Genomic DNA, 24,118 nt, shown 5'->3' with positions numbered 1-24,118 from the left:
TGTTCATGCCGACTGAATTCTCAGATATGTGCTGTTACGTAACAGGCAACAGACCCAAAGGAAATGGGACACAGAGGGGAGCCGTTTTGTTTCCTGATAGTTTCAAAGTCAGACGCCATACAAAGGAGGGAAAAAACCTCACAAGATCCCGGGAAGGCAAGTACTATTCTCACTAATTGAGGGAGAGTATGTGGGAAGCCTAAAGTTGAGACAGGTGAAGTATCTCGTTGGTGAGGAATCTCTGCCTCACAGGCTTGTGTGTAACCACCACGCTCTTCCAATTGTCAGGGTGATTTTATTGGGAAAACCACACAGACTTGGTATAAAATAAATCAAGCAGTACAGAACTATAAACAGTAGTAACCGCAGTGTTTCAAGCACTTTTTATTTTTAATTACAATTCTGATACATGAATGTATGTCTGTTGCAAAACTACAAACAGGTCTACTGAGTGAAAGTGAAAGTTGCCTTCCTGTGTCTCTTCCCATCTCATTGTCCTCTCCTCAGGAAACATTGTTAAGCTTTGGTGCCTATCCCTTCATGGATATATATTGTATATAGTTTGGAAGGTGAGGAATTTTAAAATTATAACTACAGAGACTGCTATTGTTATGTGTTAAGAACTCAGTGCTCACTAAAAGCATAAAGGGAGTTAGGGGTAGCATCGGTCCTCAGCTTGGATGGAGAGAGCGTTAGGGAAATGCTGAAGCCAAGACCCGCTGACACTGTGGGGACAACAGGACAATCCCAGGAGCTAAGGATCGGGCACCGTCCCTGGGTGCCCAGTGACTAAGTTCCTGGCACAGCCTCCTTTCATGGGTGTTTTCCTCTCATAGGTCCTTGCGTCTGCATCTCAGAAACTACTTAAAACTGCAGAATTCCTACTTGGATTTTCTATCCTGCCTTGGATTCTATTCAGCACTATTAAAAACGAAGACTCTCCTTCAAATGCCCTTTTTCCCTTTTGGCAAATTCCTGTACGCCTCACCTTCTCACTTTCCACATTGCTTGGCTGACACTTGCCTCTGGCCAATTGCAGTGTGTGGTCCTTTCTGGCTGTCCCCTGCTATGCTGAAGCTGCATCAGATCCTTTCCTCTCTACTCTCTGGTGTCTTGGACCTTTCTAAACTCTTCTCCTAAAAGAGGACTGTGAAGAAACCAGTGCCTTGAGAGTTGCGTGGGTGAGGTAGGCTCCACCATCTCCCCGAAGAAGCCAGGCTATGAACGGTGGGGAGCGGCTCAGAGAGAATTCATTCAGCATTTATTGGGGGCAAGGGAGATTCCACAAAATTTGGATCATTGTATAAATACTTACTGAACTTGCTTATTTCCATTTCATAATATATCATCGATACTATCCATGTCGTTATGTACAGAGCTGCCTACTTATCATTAACAATATTATGCTTTTCTCCTTACCATACCTTGTGGTAGGGAGACTAATGCCTCTCCCCCTCCCCCCCTCCCCCCAAAAAAGGATGTTCATAGCCTAATTCCTGGAACCTGTGAATATGTTACCTTACATGGCATAAAGGGCTTTGCAGGTGTGATTAAGGTTAGGGACCTTGAGATGGGGAGATTATCAGAAATGATTGGGGTCCGCCCAGTGTAACCACATAGGACTTAACAGCAGAGAACTTTGGGACTTCCCTGGTGGTCCAGTGGTTAGGACTCTGAGCTTCCACCTCAGGGGGCACCAGTTTGATCCATGGTTGGGGAACTAGGATCCTGCATGCCTCGCTGAGTGGTAAAAAAAAAAAAAAAAAATCAGAGAACTTTCCTGACTGTGGTCAGAGGGAGATGTGACTACAGAAGTACGATCAGGGAGATGCAGCATGCTGGTTTTGCAGATGAAGGAGGGAGCGTGAGTCAAGGAATGTAGGCAACTTCTAGAAGGTGGGAAAGGTAAGGACATGGGATCTCCCATAGTCTGCAGAATGGAAAGCAGCCCTGCCTTAATTTTAAGCCCGGGAGACTTGTGTTGGACTTCTGACTTACAGAGCTGTAGGATGATAAAGTGTGTTGTTTGAAGCCATCAGGTTTGTGGTAATTTATAACAACAGCAAGAAAAAAAGAAACAAACCCCCTTCGTACTGCTGCAGAATCCTACAGTTTTGGGCCTTGGTTGCCAGGAGCCTAGCTCAGTGTAACTATTTGCCTTTTCAATGTTGTCTTTACCTGTCGGTTAACCAGATCTGGCCACACAGCGCATTTTGGGTACTCTCGTGTGAGGGAGGGCTGTCATCAGCTCAGCAGCTGAGGGGGGAGGAGTTTTGCTGTAGCCTGGCTTGGTCAGGAGCCTTGGTCCTCCCCCTCCTACCACTGTCCCGACTGAGCTGGGTCAGCCCCAGTGATGTGGGCCCAGCTGGCCCTGCCATTTCTGGACTATTTCTCTGACCCCACGCACCCAGTGGGCCAAACCACTCCTGCTGTACCTGCTGTTGCCAGTGCTGAGCAGGGAAGGAGAGTAAGAAGAGGAGCCCTCTAGTCCCCAGGACAAAGGTGCCCCAAAGCTTTGGCCTCTTTCTTCTTAGCCTGGCCCCAACCTATCCATCAGGCCTCAGTGTTCACAGCAATCATTCAGGTTCTATAAACCTTTACTATCACCGTGCTAGGTGCTGGGCACTGGGCTGGTCTGGGGAAAACTCTTTCTTCAAAGAATTCATGGACTCTGGTTTATATACCTTTAATAGATTATGATTCCAGGAAAGCAACCTGTTCCACGTGGAGGGGTCAAAGAGCCTGTGAACAACTTTGGAGCCAAGAAAAAGAATGTGGACTTAACCTTTAGACCATGATGCTGGTGCCAGTTGAGCTGGGGTTTTGTTTTTGTTTTTTCCTTGTGGTTTTCTTCTGAGCATTTTTTGTTTGCTATTTTAAAAAACGTTTCCACTAAGCTTAATATTTTTCCAATTATAAAATTAATATCCATTGTGAAAAGTTCACACAATGTAGGTAAGAATAAAGATAAAAATTTAAATCACCTGTTAACCCTCCATCTAAAAATATCCACTGCTAATGAATTGATGTTTGTTCCCAGACTTTGTCTGTTCATATACAGATATAAGCATGGATATATATGTTTGGAAAGATGTAATCATTCTGCCCATATTTCTTTGCAACAGCTTTTTAATTTAATGATGTATCATGGACAATATATCTCTTTCTATAATAAAAGATGTACATAGTTTTTTCATACTTTCATTGCATTTCATTATATGAATATTCCATATTTTTATCCAATCCTGTATTGGGGATGTTTCCAGTTTTTTCTATTATAACTCATCCTGCACACTATGAAACTGCCCTCTGGTCCATGAACTATTTAGTGGTCATGGTAGTGGTGTCAGCCATTCAGGTTTTATGCTTATCCATCTATTTGAAAGTAAGCAGAAAAGCAGAACTTACTCCAATCTATTTAACATTTTATAAAGGGGGCTGAAATGCAATAAACTGTCACAGTAGAGATTATTAATAGTCTTATAACCATGAAAAAAGAGCTCTAACTTGCATTTTTAACGTAGAGAATTAGCCTCACTTTTAGTTTTATTCAGAAGTTCTATAAAGCCTGTGTGTTTCTGCTGAACACAGGATGTGGGCACAGAACCCAGAATCGCTGAGGGGCTAGATGAGGCGCAGATGGGTCTCAGGTTTTGCCACCAGCAGTCCCGAAGTGCTTGTTTTTGTTGTTGTTTCTTTTTCTTTTTACTCCTGAACTTCTGAACCAGTTTTCCATTTACAGCAGCCAAGAAGATATGGGATTATCTGTGTAACTCATGCAAAAGTGTTTTTAACTTGAACATCTGGCTTCTACATTCTGAGTGTAGTACCCATGAGTGGGTAGCCAACTCAAGCTCACGGGACCCAGTGAAGGGCAAGCATCACCAGGTGGACCTTAGGGGTCCACAAGCACCCTGCCCTCAAGCACTGAGAACTTGGCTGCTCAGTAATTGCCTCAAGATCCACCCAGGGATTTCCTATCCAATTTAATGGAGGAGAGCTTAAGGATTGAGAGACCATAACTTCACACAGTTCGTATTGAGGGTGTGGAAAACAGGGATCCTCTTTTTAAATATCTGCTCCCCAATACTGATCCCAACAAACTGTACTCACAACCATGGATGGTTAAAAATGCACTTTAATTCTCTTGACCTTTGTAGGGTTTTCTTTCTCATGAATTAGTGTTCTGTCATTTCTACCAGGATGCAGTGGTTGGGGATGCTGGCCCTTTAACAGGGGAGCAGGGGAGGGGCTGGGAATTTTTTTTTTTTTTTTTTTTTTTTTTGCGGTACGCGGGCCTCTCACTGTTGTGGCCTCTCCCGTTGCGGGGCACAGGCTCCGGACACGCAGCCTCAGCGGCTATGGCTCACGGGTCCAGCCGCTCCGTGGCACGTGGGATCTTCCCGGACCGGGGCACAAACCCGTGTCCCCTGCATCGGCAGGCGGACTCTCAACCACTGGCGCCACCGGGGAAGCCCTCTTCTTTTTTTCTTTTCTTTTTTTTTTAAAGAGGATGTATTTTGGTTTTTTGTTTAAATTTTATTTATTTCTTGGCTGTGTTGGGTCTCGTTGCTGCTCTCAGGCTTTTATCTAGTTGCAGCGTGGCAATGCGCAGGCTTCTCATAGCGGTGGCTTCTTTTGTTGTGGAGCATGGGCTCTAGGCAGGAGGGCTTCAGTATTGCAGCGCATGGGCTCAGTAGTTGTGTCTCGTGGGCTCTAGAGCGCGTGGGCTTCAGTAGTTGTGGCGCACGGGCTTCGTTGCTCCATGGCATGTGGGAATCTTCCTGAACCAGGGATCGAACCTGTTGCCCCTGCGTTGGCAGGCGGATTCTTAACCAGTGGGCCATCAGGGAAGCCCTGACTTGCATTTTCCTAATGACTCATGTGTTGAACATGTTTTCAAGTGCTTATTGGCCATTTATATATGACTTTGTAGAAATGTCTACTTAAATCCTCTGTTTACTTTGTAATTGAGTTGTTTTTATTGTTGAGTTCTAAGAGTTCTTTATATATTCTAGACCTTTCTGAGGTATATGATTTGTAAATATTTTCTCCTATGGGTTGTCTTTTCACCTTCTCGATGGTGTCCTGTGAAACTCAAAAGTTTTTAAAAGTCAGTTTTTACCTTTTTCAGGTCACTTGTGCTTTTGGTGTCACGTCTAAGAAACCATCGCCTAATCTGAGATCATGAAGATTTTTTTACAAGAGTTTTATAGTTTTAGCTCTCACATTTAGGTCTTTGATGTATTTTGATTGTTTTTTGTGTATGGTATGACTAACAGACCCAACGTCATTCTTTTGCATGTGGATATTCCATTTTTCCAGCACCATTTGTTGAAAAACTTACCTTTATATACTACAGAATATCATTGTAGAACATTGAGTAATAGAGGAAAAAAGGAAATTTGTCACTTATAAATCTATTACTCAAAGTGATCTTGTTTACTTTTAGGATTATTTCCTTATAGTTTTTTCTTAAATATTAATGTTAACAATCAGGTGTTATCTAGTTAATCTTATCAATTTTATAGGTAAGTACTGTTATTATTTCCATTTTACAGATGAGGGAACACAGAGAGATTAGGAATTCTAATTCAGATGTACTTGGGCAGTAAGTGGTAGTGCCAGGATTTGAACCCAAGCGGTGTGACTGCAGAGCCTCTGCACTTATACAATGTGCAGGCATGTGTGAGTTAAATTATTATTTTGTGGTATTACAGCACTGTTCTAGCCTTAGTCTCCCCCTACATACAAATGAGTGAACATGTATGATTTAATTGATAACAACAATAATAACTAAACACATACTCTTGTTCCCACCATCCAGGCAAGAACTCAGGTATCTCCAATATCTTTAAATGTGTGCCCCTTCTGTTGAATGTGTGTGCCCATCCCCATTCTATTCCCTTACCTTGCCAGCCTCAGAGTTAACTACCATTCTGAAATTTTCTACCATTCCCTGTTTTTCTTTATCTGACTTACTCCATATAAATATATACCCAAATAATGCTATTTAGTTTTGGCTACTGTTGAGTTTTGTATAAAATGGAATCACTGTATATATTTTGGGGGGACTTGCTGGGTTTTTCTTCACTCAACATTTTTTGTGATTCATCCATGTTAATTTTTATAACAACAATTCGTTCAGTTTCACTCCTGCATAGCATTCCATTGTCTGAATGTATCTTTATCCAACTTTAGATTGTTTCCATTGTTTGCTGTTAGAAACAGTGTTGGAATAAAGTTTCTTTTTTTTAATAGATCTTTATTGGAGTATAATTACTTCACAATACTGTGTTACTTTCTGTTGTACAACAAAGCGAATCAGCCATATGCATACACATTTTATACATCTATTGCAGCCCATGTGCAAGAGTTCCTCTATGTTAGTAGTAGAATTGCTGAGTCATAGGGTATGTGCATCTTTAATTTTACTATATAATACTCTAGTTTTCCAAAGTTGTTTTATCAGTTTATGCTCTCAACAGCAATGTAATAAGTTCTCATTGGGGTATGTCTTTGCCAACACTTAGCATATCCAGATTTTTAAAACTTTTGCTTATCTTTTGGAATGATGGGTTTTAATTTGCATTAATGTTAAACACCATATATATATGGTGTGGAGTTTTTTGTAAAATGACTGTTCAAGTCTTTTGCCTATTTTTCTCTTGGGGTGTTGCCTTTTTCTTAGTGGTTTGTAGTGTTTGATATATTCTAGATACCAATCTTTGTTATAGGTATGGTGAATATATTCAATCTGTGGCTTGACGTTTTACTTTTTTCGTGGGGTCTCTTAATGTAGTTATAAATTTTAATGAGATCAATCAGTCTTTTGCCATATGCATGTAATTTGTGACTTCTATGTTGAGGTCATAAAAATGGTTTTATATTTTTTTCCTATGTTTAAAATTTTTGAATCTTGCATCTAAATCCTTTTCCGTTGGAACTTACATTTGTGCATAGTGTGAGGTAGGGACCTATTTCCCCCCCACATATTGATAACCATTTGTCTCAGCACCGTGTTTGTTTTTTTTCAGAAGTCCTTCCTTTTACCATTGATCTGGAATGTCTTGTATGTCAAGTTTCCATAGATGCATGAGTTTGTTTCTGGGCTCTTTTCTATTCCATTGGTCTTTGTCCATCCCTGGGCCAATTCCATCCTGTTTTAATTATAAATCTCTCACTTTATTATTCTTCAGGTGTGTCTTTGTCTTTCTTCCTCCATTAACTCTCTTCCATATTTTAGGATCAGTTTGTCAAGTTTCATGAAAAACTATTAAAATTTTGTTAATAATTACATTAAATCTATATATCAAGTTAGGAAGAAGTGATATCTTTAGGATATTTAACCTTCCTATCCATAAACATACTCTCTCCCCATTTTTTTGTCTTCATTAATTTCCTCCAATAAAACAATTCCTACAATTTTTCCATTAAGAGCTTCCATTAACATCTTTTGTTAGCTTTACATTGGTGTATGCATTTATATTTAAAAACTGTATACATTTAAATATGTGTGTATTTAAATTTAAATACTATTATTTGAACATATATAGCATATATATTTATACTTAAGTACTATGTATATTGCTACTATAAATCAAATATTTTTAATTTACATTTTGTTACCAGTATAAATGCATTTAACTTTTATGTTGATTTTTCTGTCCAGCAAATTTAAATTCTCTTATTCAGTTAAATTCTCTTATTAATCCTAATAATTCATCTTTTATACCTTATTGACATTTCTATATAGTTAATCTATATATAACATCAAAATAATATAATTTTGTTTCTTCTCTTCAAATCCTTATTCATTTTACTTTTTTTCCTTGTCTTAATTTGCTGCTGGGACCTCTAGTATAATATCACTCAGAAGTAGTACTGGGCCTCCTTATCTTATCTCTGATTTTACCTGTAAAATACCGATATCTCTCTACTAATGTGTGCATGTGTCTGTTTATGTGTGTTAAGAAAACCCTTATAAGTCTATTAGCCTATTTTTCTTCCAGCTATGAGTTTTTTATCATAAACTCACTGAGTGTTGAAATTTAATTGAACACTTATTCTGAATCTTTGAAATAAGCATATAAATCATCTCCTTTAATCTGTTACTGTAATAAACCACATTAATTTTATGATTTTTAATGTGAAATATAACATTCCTTTAAAATGTGCAGAATATATGTACATTTAACAAAAAATTACAAAGCAAAATCTCTTGTAACCACCATCCATGTCAAGAAATAAAACATTACTAGCACTCCATAAGCTCCTGTGCCCGCTACTAGTTAGATATTAAATATTCAGTTTATGTGCTTATTTTTTGATTTCTTTTTACATAGAACTGATACATTTCTTTTCCTCATTCTTTCTTCTCACATTTTAGGCCTTCTCACTGCCTGAAGTGCATCATTTAGAATCTCCTTTAGTGAGGATCTAAAGGGTACTGAATTCTGACTTTTTATCTAATGACGTTTACTTTGCTGTAATTTTTTAAAAGATATTTTTGTTGTGTATGGAATTGTATGTAGGCAGTTGTTTTACTACATTCATGATTACTTTCTGCTATGTTCTGGATCCCACTGACATTGAGAAGTCAGCTGTTGTTCCTTTGAGAAGCTGAACACAGTGTTTTACCATTGTTTTAATTAGTGAAACAAACAAAATAGGCACAACCAAGTCTCTCTCTAACAGATGTAAGAGGTAAATATGAATTTTATATGGCAAAATGTTTTATCCACTGTAATAAATTTCCATAATTCTGAAAATTATCTTTCAAAATTTTTCCAAAATTCTAAGAAAAATTACAAATTGGAGGTTTACGCTAAACATGCATACTATCTTATTATGCAGTTTTGTATGCAGAAGAGACTGAAGAGTTCAGTTTTGACCGAGATGTTGATGTTAAACCTGAAATTCTGTCTTTTCCACCTCTAGACTGCCAGAGCCCCCACTACAGCTACCTGCCAAGACAGGTCAAATGTGGAGACGTAGCGCCCTAGGTAGAATTATAAAGAAGATGATATTTGCGGTAACATCAATACAACTTCTGATTTAATGCATAAAGCATAAAAACATATAAGCATTAAAAAGCAAGACAAGAATAACGGAATCACTTTGCTATACAACAGAAGTTAACACAACATTATAAATCAACTATACTTCAATAAACTAAATTTTTAAAAAAAAGAAAAATAAAAAGCAAGACAACAGAATTTGGAATTAGTCCAATCCAAATGAGGCATCTTCAAACCTGAAAAAAAGAAAAAAAGGAGTATTAGCAAATACATTTATTTTATTTGGATTACAGATAGCACCACCAAACTTATCTAACTTGTGCTGTATAAATCACTGTTGGTAAAAGTAGTAGGTGCAGGTGATTTTCCAGATCCATTAAAAGAGCATATCCTACTAGTTTATCCCACTGGTTCCCCCACAACCTTAGAAGAATGAATGCTGGTACTATAGTTCAGATCCTCGCTCTACCATTTAGTATCTGTGTGACTCTGGGCAGGTCACCCAAACTCTCTCATGCTCTCGAAAATTACCTTCCCTGTCCTACAGTGTAACAGGAAATTTGAATAGGTTTTCAGTGCCAAGATACCCTGTGGAGTAAAATTTCCCAGAAAAGCTGGATTATCTGCCTCTGGCCTCCAACTGAAGATGCAGAGAAGTCCAATTGCTCCCTGTTTCATGCAGCTACAGATACTTGCAAGATACGTCTGTTATAGTAGCTTTACATTAGGTTACAACAATCTGTTTCCATTTCTTTCCTCTATTGGACTGGGAGCTTCTAGAGGCCACCACAGTGCCCACACACTTAGGAATGGTGCATCTGCAGAACCATGTCACTCTTCCCTTCTGGCTGAATAACAAAGCAACTGCCATGCAAAGGAAGGGACGGTTCACTTTTGAAGGCACAGAGATGCCCAAGGCAGAAATGGCAGAAGAAAGAGCAAACCCTTGAAGGTGCTGTGGGTAACCGCAGCCTCTGTCCTGTCATAGCACACCTGTAGCTCTTCTGTCCTCCCTTTAGAGGGTCAGTGATGCTGGCAGAGACACACTCAGGGTCACATGCCTTCCTCATGCCACCCCACAGGAGAAGGGAATGTGACCCCGTGGGGTTCTTCTCTGCCTGCTAAATTGCTACCCTGATGAATGTCCTCCAGACAGTGAGGGTTATCATATGAGAGCTGTCTATAACAGTCCCCAGGATAGTGACATTAAAAAAAGATTTTCTGGGGCTTCCCTGGTGGCGCAGTGGTTAAGAATCCGCCTGCCAATGCAGGGGACACAGGTTTAAGCCCTGGTCCGGGAAGATCCCACATGCCACACAGCAACTAAACCTGTGCACCACAACTACTGAGCCTGTGCTCTAGAGCCCGCAAGCCACAACTACTGAGCCTACATGCCACAACTACTGAAGCTGGCACGCCTAGGCCCGTGCTCCACAACAAGAGAAGCCACCACAATAAGAAGCCAGCCCACCACAACAAACAGTAGCCCCCACTCGCTGCAACTAGAGAAAGCCCGCACGCAGCAACAAACACCCAACGCAGCCAAAAATAAATAAATTACTTTATAAAAGAAAGATTTTCTTAAGATTAGAAACTTACCTCCATGATGCTGGTTACTGGTCTCGATCTACAGAAAAGAAAATGGAGAAACAGTTAAGTTTCACTTTTGAAATACTATGTACTAACAAATGTCTAAAACTGTTATAAATAAAGCTGGCAGAAGAGCCCACTGTCCCTCACCATGAGTGCCTCGTTAAGAAAAACCCAGCAGGTCCCCACCTTGCCTACTAGCCTTAGATCCCAAGCCAGCCAGAGAACTGAGGGAGTCTAGGATTGGAGGGCACTACCATAGCAGGACTTACAGACAAGACCGGTGCCTTCCTGAGACTCTCCTTGGTCCTGAGTATCCCTGAGGCTATCAGGAAGGCCCAAGGAAGCCAGTAGGGAAGAATCATTGGGAGTGCCTGTGCACTTGTGGAAGTGCCGCTACTGCTCCCTGCTCTCACTACAGGGAAACCACTGTCTCCGTGACCACGCTGTGCAGAGATCTCTCAGAAGGTGCCACTAATCAGAGCTTTAATAACATTCCCTGATAATCCCAGTATGCACATGTTCTTATATCAAGGCAGCTTTATGCTGTGGCTATGTTCAGATACAACTGTCAGCAGCTAAGGAAGGAACTTGAAAACTTACCCCACTTAACTGTCTGGGGCTCTGTGAGAGTAACGTGTTTCACGCGGCAGCTGTACTTATCCACTGCGTTGGGAGTGAACTCAGCGTGGACCAGAAGGTAGAAAGACCAGTCCTTGCTGAAAGACAGGTCTGATTGCTCCACCTCCATCTTCTCCCCATTCTTCAGCAAATCAATCTCAATCTGGGGTGGATGGAACCCAGACACATAGCAGTTCAGGTAATTTGGTTTTCCATTCTCTGCGGGGTGTCGTGAGTAAACCTGAACCTTCGGAGGACCTGAGGAGCAGCAGGGGAAGACAGATGAAATTGCAGAGTATTTCACTTGGGGCTACCTTGGTCTAAAGCTAGATCAGGCCCCAAGTGTTTATATTTGATCCTCCATTTCTCCCAATTCCATTTCCCCTCATGCCAAATGAGCTTCCATTTTTCCAAAAGGCAGCCTCCATTTTCTGGGATAAACCATGACTTAGTATCTTTCCCACATAATTCCCCTACACGTGCCTTTCAGGCTTTTTCTAGCAGATTTCTCTTAACATCTTCTTCTGTCAGTGAAGATTGTGCTGTATCTTTAATAATCTTTCTGTGGAGAATCTCAAGAACTTTTCATTGGCTCCTCAGCACCCACAGAATTCCTTATCACTCAAAAGTCTACATGATTTGGCCGTAATCTACTTATCAAGCTTCATTTCTCACTTCACACTCCCCCCATATTAGCCACATCAAAAATTCCCGTTACTGTACACTGTTTCAACCCAGTCAATTTTTTTCCCTTATGTTTACTCCTTTTTTTTTTTTTTTTTTTTTGCCTCCTGCCTAGATCCAGACCGATCAGACTTCTCAATATGTGCTTAGTACAGTGCCTGGCACACAGCAATTGCTCTGTAAGTGGCAGGTGTAAATATTGTTACCTCCTTGCTCTGAGACCTGATTCAACCCAAAGTATGTTCTTGCAAAACACAACCTCATCATCCTACCCCAAGTTTACACACCAAGCCTCTACCTGATTTTTTTTTTTTTTTTTTTGCCATACGCGGGCCTCTCACTGTTGTGGCCTCTCCCGTTGCAAAGCACAGGCTCCGGACGCGCAGGCTCAGCGGCCATGGCTCACGGGCCCAGCCGCTCCATGGCATGTGGGATCTTCCCGGACTGGGGCACGAACCCGTGTCCCCTGCATCGGCAGGTGGACTCTCAACCACTGCACCAGCAGGGTAGCCCCCTCTACCTGATTTTATATGTGATTTCATGAGCTTGAAAAAAAGAAACCAGACCAAAATGCCTGCAGAAGATGGCAGATACCTTAAATGAAGTTGGGCTGGGTAAGAACAATAGGGAAGGGTGAGGACTGTGGCACATGCGAGAGAACATACTGTCACCATTAGAAAACCAAGTGGAATAATGCACATGGGAATGGGCTTTGCATTTTTAATTAGCATGCTCAAGTGATTGCCATAATCTGCCAGGTTGGGAATACTGCATAATGCTACAGAACAGTGGTTTCCAAAATGGGATGCATGACTAGACCCTCCATAGGGATGTAAAGAAAATATTATAAACTCTATTTCTATATTTTTCTTCCAAAGTGAAGTGTTACTGCTACTAAATATACAGACTGACACTAATACATGTTAATAATCCACCTTTAAATACAAATACATTCAGGGTACATGATTGCAAAAGTCAGTTCATCCTTCATGTACAGAAGGTGGTGGGGTAAGGAGGAGAACCAGGCTATTCTGATCAGATGTATCTGTCTAGAAACATCCTATCATCAAAGAAAAGGTTCCTAGTCCCACCAAGAGCTGTACTGAGAATCCTAATGAACACTGATTTTTTTTTTTAATCAATTTTACCTTTTTTTTTGGCCGTGCTTCGGGGTTTGTGGGACCTTAGTTACCCGACCAGGGATTGAACCCGTGTGCTTGGCAGTGAAATGACTGGAACACCAGGGAAATCCCATGAACGCTGATTTTTAAAAAATAAATTTAAAAGTGAAGATAAATCAGAAAGCCCTTCACATTTCAACTTCTAATAATCAGGACATAATAAATGCCACAGGAATCAGAGCACTGATTCATCCTGCCTGGAATTCACTCTTTGAGGGAGCCAGGGAATTTTCTGCAAGAACATCACAATAATCTCTTCCAATAGTGGGAAGAGTATCAGAATCTGGCCTCAGCCACTAATGGCTCTGTGACTTTGGGAGAGTTATTTGAGCTTCTGTAACTTAATTGAAGAGTTAATGTATGCCCACAGTGAAATAAAACCCACACAGGGGAAAGAGCAGAAAATACACCCCCTAGAGGCAATCGCAATTACACATTTCTTGTATATCTTCCAGAGAAGGTCTTGTGTATGTTCCAGGCGTTACTTCGGAAATATTCAAATTAAGATAGTCTTAATGTCATTAATGACATTAAGTTTTTCGAAAGACTTACATAGTCATGTAATAATAGTGATGATACACACATTATGCTTTATTTTGTAAATAACTTTTAAACTAACTTCCTTTTTCTCATGAACAACAACAAACAAACAAACATACACACACACAAACAAACAAAAAAAAACCCGCTTCACAGAGCCTTTTGTGAGAGAGAAAAATCTGAGGGTCCGGTATATTGCAGGGTATTTAGAAGGTACTGAGTATCCATGGTGTCCCTGACAGACAGCTTGGGTAAGCGTGTTGATTGCTCTTATCCCTAGTATTACAACCTTTCTGAATGATAAACCTTCGCTTACTCAAAACTGAAAGTACATACTCAGTTCATCTTGGAAAGAACCAGGCAAGGAGCCAAAGGAGGAGCCCTCTGTGAAGAAAGGCAACAGGGGCCCATGTCCGCCCAGCCTGCTCCCGAGAATCTCTCCCCAGAAGGCTGTGAAAAACGCACGGATTACAGGCAAAGGGCTCACGACCCCCCAAATGCTCTGGTCAGGCTCTACCGTCTGCCATAAATCCCCTGCGTAATTAAGTTACTTCAGCTCTTCTAGCTTCCCTTTCCTCATCTATGACAAGCTGATGATAAAGGCATCCTGTTTACATCGTAGACGCATTTCACAATTAAATGACATACAGCACATAGCGCAGGTCAGTAAGCCGCCAACGGGTAGCTCTATGATTAAGAGCGACAGGTAGCGGGAACAAGAGAATGAACGACGTGAAGCGCTATGTAAACACCTCAGGACATTCCACAAGAGTCGCGTGCAACTTCCTCGCCGTGGTTTGGTCGTTGCGGATTTGGGGAACGTGCAGAGAGGCAGCTGAACCTGGCGGGCGCCTGGAGGAAGCTCGAGGCCCTCGGGCTCCCAGCGGACTGATACACCCTGGCGGCGACTCCCCCAAAGCCCACGCGTGGTCTCCACCCATTCGCAGCCCCCAACCCAGCCCTTTGGGACCCGGCAGCCCGCCCTCAGCTCCCGCTGCGCGGGGGGAGCCAAAGGCCCCGCGAACCAGCGGAAGTGAACCCCTCCCCCACCTCGGTCGCTCTGTCCCGACCTACCCGGTGCGGGCGTGCCAGAGGTCCCCTCCCCCCATCCCGGAGAAGCCGGCGTCCTGGACTCGCACCCCCCCCCCCACTCCACACACCCCCAACCGCCTCCACAGCCCGAGAGAAAGCCTCGTGCTACTCCACCGAACCTTGGGATTGGGACCGGGGGGTACGGAGTTAGTGCCCAGTGGCTGCGAGCGGGACAGGGACGAGCTGGTGGAAGAGGGAAAGGGAGGAGGGGACACTCACGCTGGACGGCGTCCAGGCCAGACAGCGAGAGAAGCCCCAGCAGGACCAAGGTCACGAAAGGAGCCATCGCTACAGGAGCAGCTCGGGTGTCAGAGTGAGGACCCGGTCCCGCGCCCGCACTTATAGCCAGGCCCAGGCCGCCAATCAGAACCCTGCCCGCCGGGCCGTCACCGGTCTCCTAGCAGGCGAGGCCCTGGCAGGTTAGAAAGAGGGACTTCCCGGTTTTCAGTTTCATTTTCTGATAAGTCTCGTGATGCTTAGGAAGGCAGGGTTGAACCGGGTGGATTCGCTGTCTGTACATCGGCGCCCTCTTATCAGGGATGCGCGCCCAAGCTTGGGGCGCGGGCCGCCCACCCGAGAGCTTCAGTCCGGAGGAAACTTCGCTTTTCGGAACAGCATCAGAAACGCTAAGGCACTTGCTCCCCAAGCATGCCCCAGCGAGTTAGGAGCCTAGAACGTGGTTTTCGATCGGGAAAACTGAAGCCCAGAAAAATTAATGAGAGTAAGGACAGAGATTGAATGGTACTGGGCAGAATCAGAACTTGGGTTCACAATTACAGCCCGGAAATACGCTGTAGGGCTTCGGGATTCTTTGGGCAAGAAAAGTCGTCCAGAAACCTCGAGGCCTCATGAGGACAGCTCAGAGAACCGTCCAGAGTGAAGGAGGACCTGCTTGCTTCCTGAGTCCCTTCAGGGAAAACCCTGTGTGGAGAAAGTCTGGCCTGTATCTTGCCTCTGTAGTTTAGGTAATTTTCTTTGTTTTGTTGATTTGTGGGGAAATGACCCCTGATAGTAAAAGGTAAAAGCAGTAACTGCTTAGAGTGTTAGACTACCGACCCCGTGAGGAACATCATTCCCTGCGAATTACCACACTAGAATGGTGCTTGACATGGAGTACATACTTGGTAAACTGACTGAATGAGTGAATGGATGGATGGATGGAAGGATGGATGGATGAACCTACGAATGAAAGAACGAACGAACATGTGAGGGAATACGTGAGTAAATATTAGGATGTAGGAATTACCCTGTTACATTTTTATGGATAGGAAAACAAAGGCTAAGTGTTAGGTTTCAGATGGGCCTGATTCATTTGTCATTCGTGTTTCAGACACTTGGAAGATAGAGGACTGGGCAATTTTAGTGAGAATTCGGGTTGCATCAGCTGTGGGCCCAGCCAAAGAAGTTAGGCCTACTGACTCTAAGAGCGTGTCAGTATTAGACTCCTTAAGGAAACCTCCACTCCAGAGATACCATAAAAAGATGCTGACATCACCTGGTGGCTGAGTCCAGGGATCTTTTCTGAGTGGAACACTCAGAAGAGGAAGTGAACCATGGGGAGGGGGAGGGGCAGAGATCTTGGAAATCACCCTGGTTTGCACTTGAAGGGAGTTGGGTGGTGCTTCCCCAAAGAGCACAACCAATGTCATCTGGATTTCTTTTACATATTTTTAGAGGTTTCAACTAGCCCTACCGTGGTGGTTGTGTCTAAACTAGAAAAAGTAGGATACTCTCCCCAGACCTAATGGAAGGAGATAATGCACAGAGAGAGCCCCGGGGAGCACAGAGGGAGTGTTCAGTAATGATTAAGAAGTGTACTATGATTATTGATGCTAGTTACCTATTTTTTCTACCAGCTCTTTATAACTCTCTCGAAATGAAAGAATAATGGTTAGGCATAAAGTTATGAGTAAAGACACTCCTGCCCCTCCCTTTTGTTTGTTTGTTTGTTGTTAACTCATTTAAGGGTCTTAACGCCTGGAATGTTAGTGTTGAATTGTTTTCTAGTGCCTTGGGAGCATAGGAAGAGACAGGGCTGGTGGTCACCTCTATATTCCTTGTTTACCACATCACAGACAAATACTGGAGTACTTAAAATTCTTAAAAGATAGAATCTGATCTAGTCACTTGGAAAACCAGTTTTTAAAACACTTTTTTAAAAAAAACAGTGAAGACAGAGAAAATTATATTTTTTCAGTTTTTTTTTTTTTTTTTTTTTTTAAAGGAGACCACTGTTTGCCTAGGAGGGCAAACTTCTGGAAATGTACAAACATGGCCTTTTAACAGTGTTATCTCCCATTAGTGGGATGAATGACAGCATTTTTTTTTTTTGGCCTAATGACTTTTCTAAAAAAATTTTATACAATAAATGTTATTCATAATAGTAAATATTTTCTGAATGTGGAAGAACTGGGACTTCATACACTCTTTTTGGGAATGGAAAATGTTACAACTACTTTGAAAAACAGTTTCAGTTTTTAAAAAAGTTAAACATATGCTGGCCATATGACCCAACCACTCCACTCTAGGTATTTACTCAAGAGAAAATGAAAGTGTATTTTCATGATGAGGACTTGTACAAAAGTGTTCAAAGCAGCTTTATTGGTAACAGCCAGAAATTGGAAACAATCCAAACTTCCATCAACAGGCGAATGGATGAACAAACTGTGACAGCTATCCATACAATGGAATACTATCAGCAATAAATAAGGCATGGAGGTTTCCCTGGTGGCACAGTGGTTGAGGATCTGCCTGCCAATGCAGGCGACACAGGTTCGAGCCCTGGCCTGGGAAGATCCCACATGCCGCGGGGCAACTAGGTCCATGAGCCACAACTACTGAGCCTGCGTGTCTGGAGCCTGTGCTCCGCAACAAGAGAGACCGTGACAGTGAGAGGCCCGTGCACTGCGATGAAGAGTGGCCCCTGCTCGCCGCAACTAGAGAAAGCCCTCGCACAGAAACGAAGACCCAACACAGCCAAAAATAAATTAATAAATTTTTAAAAATCATTGAATAGACAAGGCATGAACTATTGGTACACAGAATAATGGATGAAATAATGAGGCTGAAGGAAAAAAGCAAGACAAAAAAAGAGTACGTGCTGTATGATTCTTTTTATTTAAAACTCTAGAAAAAGCAGACTAATCTATGTAACAGATGGTTGGTTTCCAGAGGGTGGAGGGAGCATCAGGAGCCTAAGGACACTTTATCCATTATCTTGAGTATGATGATGGTTTCTCAAGTGTATACATGTAGTAGAACTTATTAAAGTGTATACTTTAAGTGTAATTTATCATATGTCAATTACACCTCAGTAAAGCTCCTTTTAAAAACAAATAACCTAATAAGACTCCACGCTTCCAGTGCAGGGGGCATGGGTTCAATCCCTGGGCAGGGAAGTTCCACCTGCCGCGTGGCGCGGCCAAAAACAAAAAAAAAACACAAGAAAACCTAAATGCACAGGTACCTGTATCTTTGTTAGGCCAAGGAAGAATGAAGTCCTTGAACAGAAAGAAAAAGAAGGATATTGAAGTGGGGAGAAAATAGGAATAGGTTAAAGCTCAAATGAGTTGGGTTGCACCTCAGTGGATCTCAGTCAGCACTTTTCTGGGGTGAACTCATCAGACAGCCAGAAAATCCAGGCCCCCTGGAAGGAGAGGAAAAAGCACACATAGGGCATTTGTGCCTGGGCTCTTTCAAATGTTATGTCACTAATCAAAGTGTGGTACATGCATCACAACATCAGCAACACCTTGGAGCTCTTAGAAATGGAGACACTCGGGCCCATCCTAGACCTACTAAATCAGAGCCTGCATTTTAACAACATCCCAGGTGACTCGTATACACATTAAAGTTCGTGAAGCTGCTGACCCAAACCACAACAATCCAGAAGGTAGTTCTTACTTTCTTTTACAGGTAAAGAGACAGTTTCAGAGAATTAAGATGCTCGTCCACGTTAGCTCTGAGCTATGATTCAAATGCTGGTCCATGTGATTCGAAAGGCCTCATAATGTCCACTAGACAACCACTTCTGAGTAGGGGTTCGTGGGAAACGGTTCATTGGGTGGCTTGGACCAGGGCAACGATTAAAAGCATATGAGAAGGTGCAGAGAAGCAGGAACAAGTTAACACAATGTATGGTAGTTTTTATTTAACTCACATTTGTTTTTGTCTGCCCACAAAAATAATATATGCATGTGGTAGAAAATTGGAACAAGCAGAAAACTATAAGGGGCTTCTCTGGTGGTGCAGTGGTTGAGAGTCCGCCTGCTGATGCAGGGGACGCGGGTTTGTTCCCCGGTCTGGGAAGATCCCACGTGCCGCGGAGCGGCTGGGCCCGTGAGCCATGGCCGCTGAGCCTGCGCGTCCGGAGCCTCTGCTCCGCAACGGGAGGCCGCGTACCGCAAAAAAAAAAAAACTATAGGGAATTCCCTGATGATCCAGTGGTTAGGACTACGAGCTTCCACTGCAGGGGACCCAGGGGTTGATCCCTGGTTGAGGAACTAAGATCCCACAAGCTGCACAGCGTGACCAAAATAAATAAAATTTTTTAAAAATTAAAAATAAAAAAAACTATAAAGAGGAAAATTAAAACCACAGTGACCCTGCAACCCAGAGAGAACTATCGTTAAATGGTTTAATTTAATGAGTCTGAAGGTGGTTGCCTGCTCAGAAGTCCATCCTGAAAGCATGTCTCTATGTGTATAACCGAGTCACTTTGCTGTGCAGCAGAGATTGGCACAGTGTTGTAAATCAACTATACTTCAATTAGAAAAATAGAATTAACAAAAAAGTCAGTCCTGGTTAGATCTGTTTTGGGGCTGGCAATCCTCAGTCTTCTGTGTTAAATTCCATTGAATACAGCCAATGTCAATTGAGTGCAGGCTTTGTGGCAAATGGAAATACTGTAAGGATAAATCAGAAGATTCCAGACTGCCAACCAGGAGAATCCAATCTAGAGTTCAAATCAGCCCAATAATTAATTTATTAGCAGCCACCTAAGGTGTTCATGCCGACTGAATTCTCAGATATGTGCTGTTACGTAACAGGCAACAGACCCAAAGGAAATGGGACACAGAGGGGAGCCGTTTTGTTTCCTGATAGTTTCAAAGTCAGACGCCATACAAAGGAGGGAAAAAACCTCACAAGATCCCGGGAAGGCAAGTACTATTCTCACTAATTGAGGGAGAGTATGTGGGAAGCCTAAAGTTGAGACAGGTGAAGTATCTCGTTGGTGAGGAATCTCTGCCTCACAGGCTTGTGTGTAACCACCACGCTCTTCCAATTGTCAGGGTGATTTTATTGGGAAAACCACACAGACTTGGTATAAAATAAATCAAGCAGTACAGAACTATAAACAGTAGTAACCGCAGTGTTTCAAGCACTTTTTATTTTTAATTACAATTGTGATACATGAATGTATGTCTGTTGCAAAACTACAAACAGGTCTACTGAGTGAAAGTGAAAGTTGCCTTCCTGTGTCTCTTCCCATCTCACTGTCCTCTCCTCAGGAAACATTGTTAAGCTTTGGTGCCTATCCCTTCATGGATATATATTGTATATAGTTTGGAAGGTGAGGAATTTTAAAATTATAACTACAGAGACTGCTATTGTTATGTGTTAAGAACTCAGTGCTCACTAAAAGCATAAAGGGAGTTAGAGGTAGCATCGGTCCTCAGCTTGGATGGAGAGAGCGTTAGGGAAATGCTGAAGCCAAGACCCGCTGACACTGTGGGGACAACAGGACAATCCCAGGAGCTAAGGATCGGGCACCGTCCCTGGGTGCCCAGTGACTAAGTTCCTGGCACAGCCTCCTTTCATGGGTGTTTTCCTCTCATAGGTCCTTGCGTCTGCATCTCAGAAACTACTTAAAACTGCAGAATTCCTACTTGGATTTTCTATCCTGCCTTGGATTCTATTCAGCACTATTAAAAACGAAGACTCTCCTTCAAATGCCCTTTTTCCCTTTTGGCAAATTCCTGTACGCCTCACCTTCTCACTTTCCACATTGCTTGGCTGACACTTGCCTCTGGCCAATTGCAGTGTGTGGTCCTTTCTGGCTGTCCCCTGCTATGTTGAAGCTGCATCAGATCCTTTCCTCTCTACTCTCTGGTGTCTTGGACCTTTCTAAACTCTTCTCCTAAAAGAGGACTGTGAAGAAACCAGTGCCCTGAGAGTTGCGTGGGTGAGGTAGGCTCCACCATCTCCCCGAAGAAGCCAGGCTATGAACGGTGGGGAGCGGCTCAGAGAGAATTCATTCAGCATTTATTGGGGGCAAGGGAGATTCCACAAAATTTGGATCATTGTATAAATACTTACTGAACTTGCTTATTTCCATTTCATAATATATCATCGATACTATCCATGTCGTTATGTACAGAGCTGCCTACTTATCGTTAACAATATTATACTTTTCTCCTTACCATACCTTGTGGTAGGGAGACTAATGCCTCTCCCCCTCCCCCCCTCCCCCCAAAAAAGGATGTTCATAGCCTAATTCCTGGAACCTGTGAATATGTTACCTTACATGGCATAAAGGGCTTTGCAGGTGTGATTAAGGTTAGGGACCTTGAGATGGGGAGATTATCAGAAATGATTGGGGTCCGCCCAGTGTAACCACATAGGACTTAACAGCAGAGAACTTTGGGACTTCCCTGGTGGTCCAGTGGTTAGGACTCTGAGCTTCCACCTCAGGGGGCACCAGTTTGATCCATGGTTGGGGAACTAGGATCCTGCATGCCTCGCTGAGTGGTAAAAAAAAAAAAAAAAAATCAGAGAACTTTCCTGACTGTGGTCAGAGGGAGATGTGACTACAGAAGTACGATCAGGGAGATGCAGCATGCTGGTTTTGCAGATGAAGGAGGGAGCGTGAGTCAAGGAATGTAGGCAACTTCTAGAAGGTGGGAAAGGTAAGGACATGGAATCTCCCATAGTCTGCAGAATGGAAAGCAGCCCTGCCTTAATTTTAAGCCCGGGAGACTTGTGTTGGACTTCTGACTTACAGAACTGTAGGATGATAAAGTGTGTTGTTTGAAGCCATCAGGTTTGTGGTAATTTATAACAGCAGCAAGAAAAAAAGGAAACAAACCCCCTTCGTACTGCTGCAGAATCCTACAGTTTTGGGCCTTGGTTGCCAGGAGCCTAGCTCAGTGTAACTATTTGCCTTTTCAATGTTGTCTTTACCTGTCGGTTAACCAGATCTGGCCACACAGCGCATTTTGGGTACTCTCGTGTGAGGGAGGGCTGTCATTAGCTCAGCAGCTGAAGGGGGAGGAGTTTTGCTGTAGCCTGGCTTGGTCAGGAGCCTTGGTTCTCCCCCTCCTACCACTGTCCCGACTGAGCTTGGTCAGCCCCAGTGATGTGGGCCCAGCTGGCCCTGCCATTTCTGGACTATTTCTCTGACCCCACGCACCCAGTGGGCCAAACCACTCCTGCTGTACCTGCTGTTGCCAGTGCTGAGCAGGGAAGGAGAGTAAGAAGAGGAGCCCTCTAGTCCCCAGGACAAAGGTGCCCCAAAGCTTTGGCTTCTTTCTTCTTAGCCTGGCCCCAACCTATCCATCAGGCCTCAGTGTTCACAGCAATCATTCAGGTTCTATAAACCTTTACTATCACCTTGCTAGGTGCTGGGCACTGGGCTCATCTGGAAAAATTATTTTCTCAAGGAGGAAATGTTTAAGATGTTTCACATGTTTACTTGTTATTTGTTTTTCTTCTGTGAATTTCCTGTTCATAGTCTGTCAACCAAAGTCCCTGATCACTCAGGACAGACACTGCCTGATGTAGCAGAGAAGGAGTTTATTTAAAGAATATTGCGGGACTTCCCTGGGGAATCAGGGGTTAAGAATCTGCCTGCCAGTGCAAGGAACATGGGTCGGGAAGATCCCACATGCCTTGGAGCAACTAAGGCCGTGCACTGCAACTACTGAGCCTGCGCTCTAGAGCCCACGAGCCACAACTACTGAACCTACATATCACAACTACTGAAGCCCGTGCTCTGCAACAAGAGAAGCTACCTCAATGAAAAGCCCGCACACTGCAACGAAGAGTAGCCTCCGCTCTACGCAACTAGAGAAATCCCGTGGGCTGCAATGAAGACCCAACACAGCCAAAAATAAATTAATTAACTAATTTTAAAAAATAAAAAAATGAAGAATATTGCTAAGCAGAATGTTATCAACTGCTAAGTAAAGGATACACAGAAGTTAATTTTATTATTCTCTCAACTTTTTGTAGGACTGAAAATTTTCAAAATAAAACACTAGGAGGAAGAGGATACTGAGGACACAGAGGCCCACAAGTGTTCAGAAAGTGATTGCAGCCCAACCTGGATCTGTCCTGTTCTCTGACTATGCTCCCAGCTCTGAGGACAATTGACACCGCTATCTGGAGGTTCTCAGACAACTTGGATGAGTCCACCTCTTCCAACAGGATGGGTGACAAGAGCCAGCCTGCTCCTGAGCTAGCCTCAGCTCTTCTGTACAGTGACTTTCACCTCAGTGGAGATCAACTACCACGTTTCAGATAAAGCAGGAAAAGATATTGATTTTCATCTTGCCTCTCCAGGAATGAAAACCTCAGTTTATGAACAGAGAAAATCAGGTAGAGTACACATGGTGGACACTAAGTTTGGTGAATATACATTCAGCACCATTTCTGAAAGGTGACTTTCTCTGAATTAATCCTGGATAATATGGGGGAACAGGACCAAGCATAGGAGGAAATATATGATAGGCACAGATGAGTTGGATAGGAAACCAAAAGATATCCTGGAACCATCATCAGAATCAAATCACGGCTAAGCAAATGTAGTCATATCCATATTCTGCTTAGAGCATTTAAAGCTCATGATCAAAATTTACAAGGAAGCAACTTCGATAAGAGTTGAGTTCTGATCCATGAACAATTTAATTGTCATGGTAGTACTGTCAGCCATTCAGGTTTTATGCTAATCCATCTTTTTGAAAGTAAGCAGGAAGGTTGAACTTAATACTCCCACCTATTTAACATGAAAAAAAAAAAGGGCTTCCCTGGTGGCGCGGTGGTTCAGAGTCCGCCTGCCGATGCAGGGGATACGGGTTCGTGCCCCGGTCCGGGAAGATCCCACATGCCGCGGAGTGGCTAGGCCCGTGAGCCATGGCCGCTGAGCCTGCGTGCCCGGAGCCTGTGCTCCGCAACAGGAGAGGCCACAACAGTGAGAGGCCCGCGTACCGCAAAAAAAAAAAAAAAAAAAGTTCTGCATGCAGCAACTGAATCTCCCCCAACACCTGGTCTCTATAACAACCTGATAAATCACTTCTGGAACCCTGAAAGTCACCATTTTGCCCTTTTTTAAAAAATTAATTTATTAATTTATTTTTATTTTTGGCTGTGTTGGGTCTTCTTTGCTGCGCA

At 42.9% G+C, this 24,118-nt stretch overlaps 1 protein-coding gene, 1 long non-coding RNA gene and 1 pseudogene across 2 annotated transcripts; 2 read left to right on the top strand and 1 right to left on the bottom strand.

The window, feature by feature from the left end:
• Positions 1-9,040: 9,040 nt before the first annotated feature.
• LOC137228681 (beta-2-microglobulin) lies at positions 9,041-15,108 on the bottom strand. Its single transcript, XM_067745584.1, has 4 exons — positions 14,948-15,108; positions 11,214-11,489; positions 10,620-10,647; positions 9,041-9,256 (listed from the first exon to the last, which is right to left on the bottom strand). The coding sequence occupies exons 1-3, from the start codon at positions 15,012-15,014 to the stop codon at positions 10,634-10,636; spliced, it is 357 nt and encodes a 118-aa protein (XP_067601685.1). The 5' UTR covers positions 15,015-15,108; the 3' UTR covers positions 9,041-9,256; positions 10,620-10,633.
• A 76-nt stretch (positions 15,109-15,184) lies between these two features.
• Positions 15,185-21,193, top strand: LOC137228703 (uncharacterized). The gene is made up of 2 exons (XR_010945337.1): positions 15,185-15,693; positions 19,777-21,193. It is a non-coding gene; the product is annotated as an uncharacterized lncRNA (long non-coding RNA).
• An 892-nt stretch (positions 21,194-22,085) lies between these two features.
• LOC137218900 (transmembrane emp24 domain-containing protein 5 pseudogene) lies at positions 22,086-23,708 on the top strand (annotated as a pseudogene).
• The last annotated feature ends 410 nt before the right edge of the window (positions 23,709-24,118 follow it).

This window comes from Pseudorca crassidens, chromosome 1, assembly GCF_039906515.1.
Source record: "Pseudorca crassidens isolate mPseCra1 chromosome 1, mPseCra1.hap1, whole genome shotgun sequence".
Classification (NCBI taxonomy): Eukaryota; Metazoa; Chordata; class Mammalia; order Artiodactyla; family Delphinidae; genus Pseudorca; species Pseudorca crassidens.
Note: the sequence above shows the minus strand (reverse complement) of the source record. Positions and strands in the feature narration are given on the sequence as shown.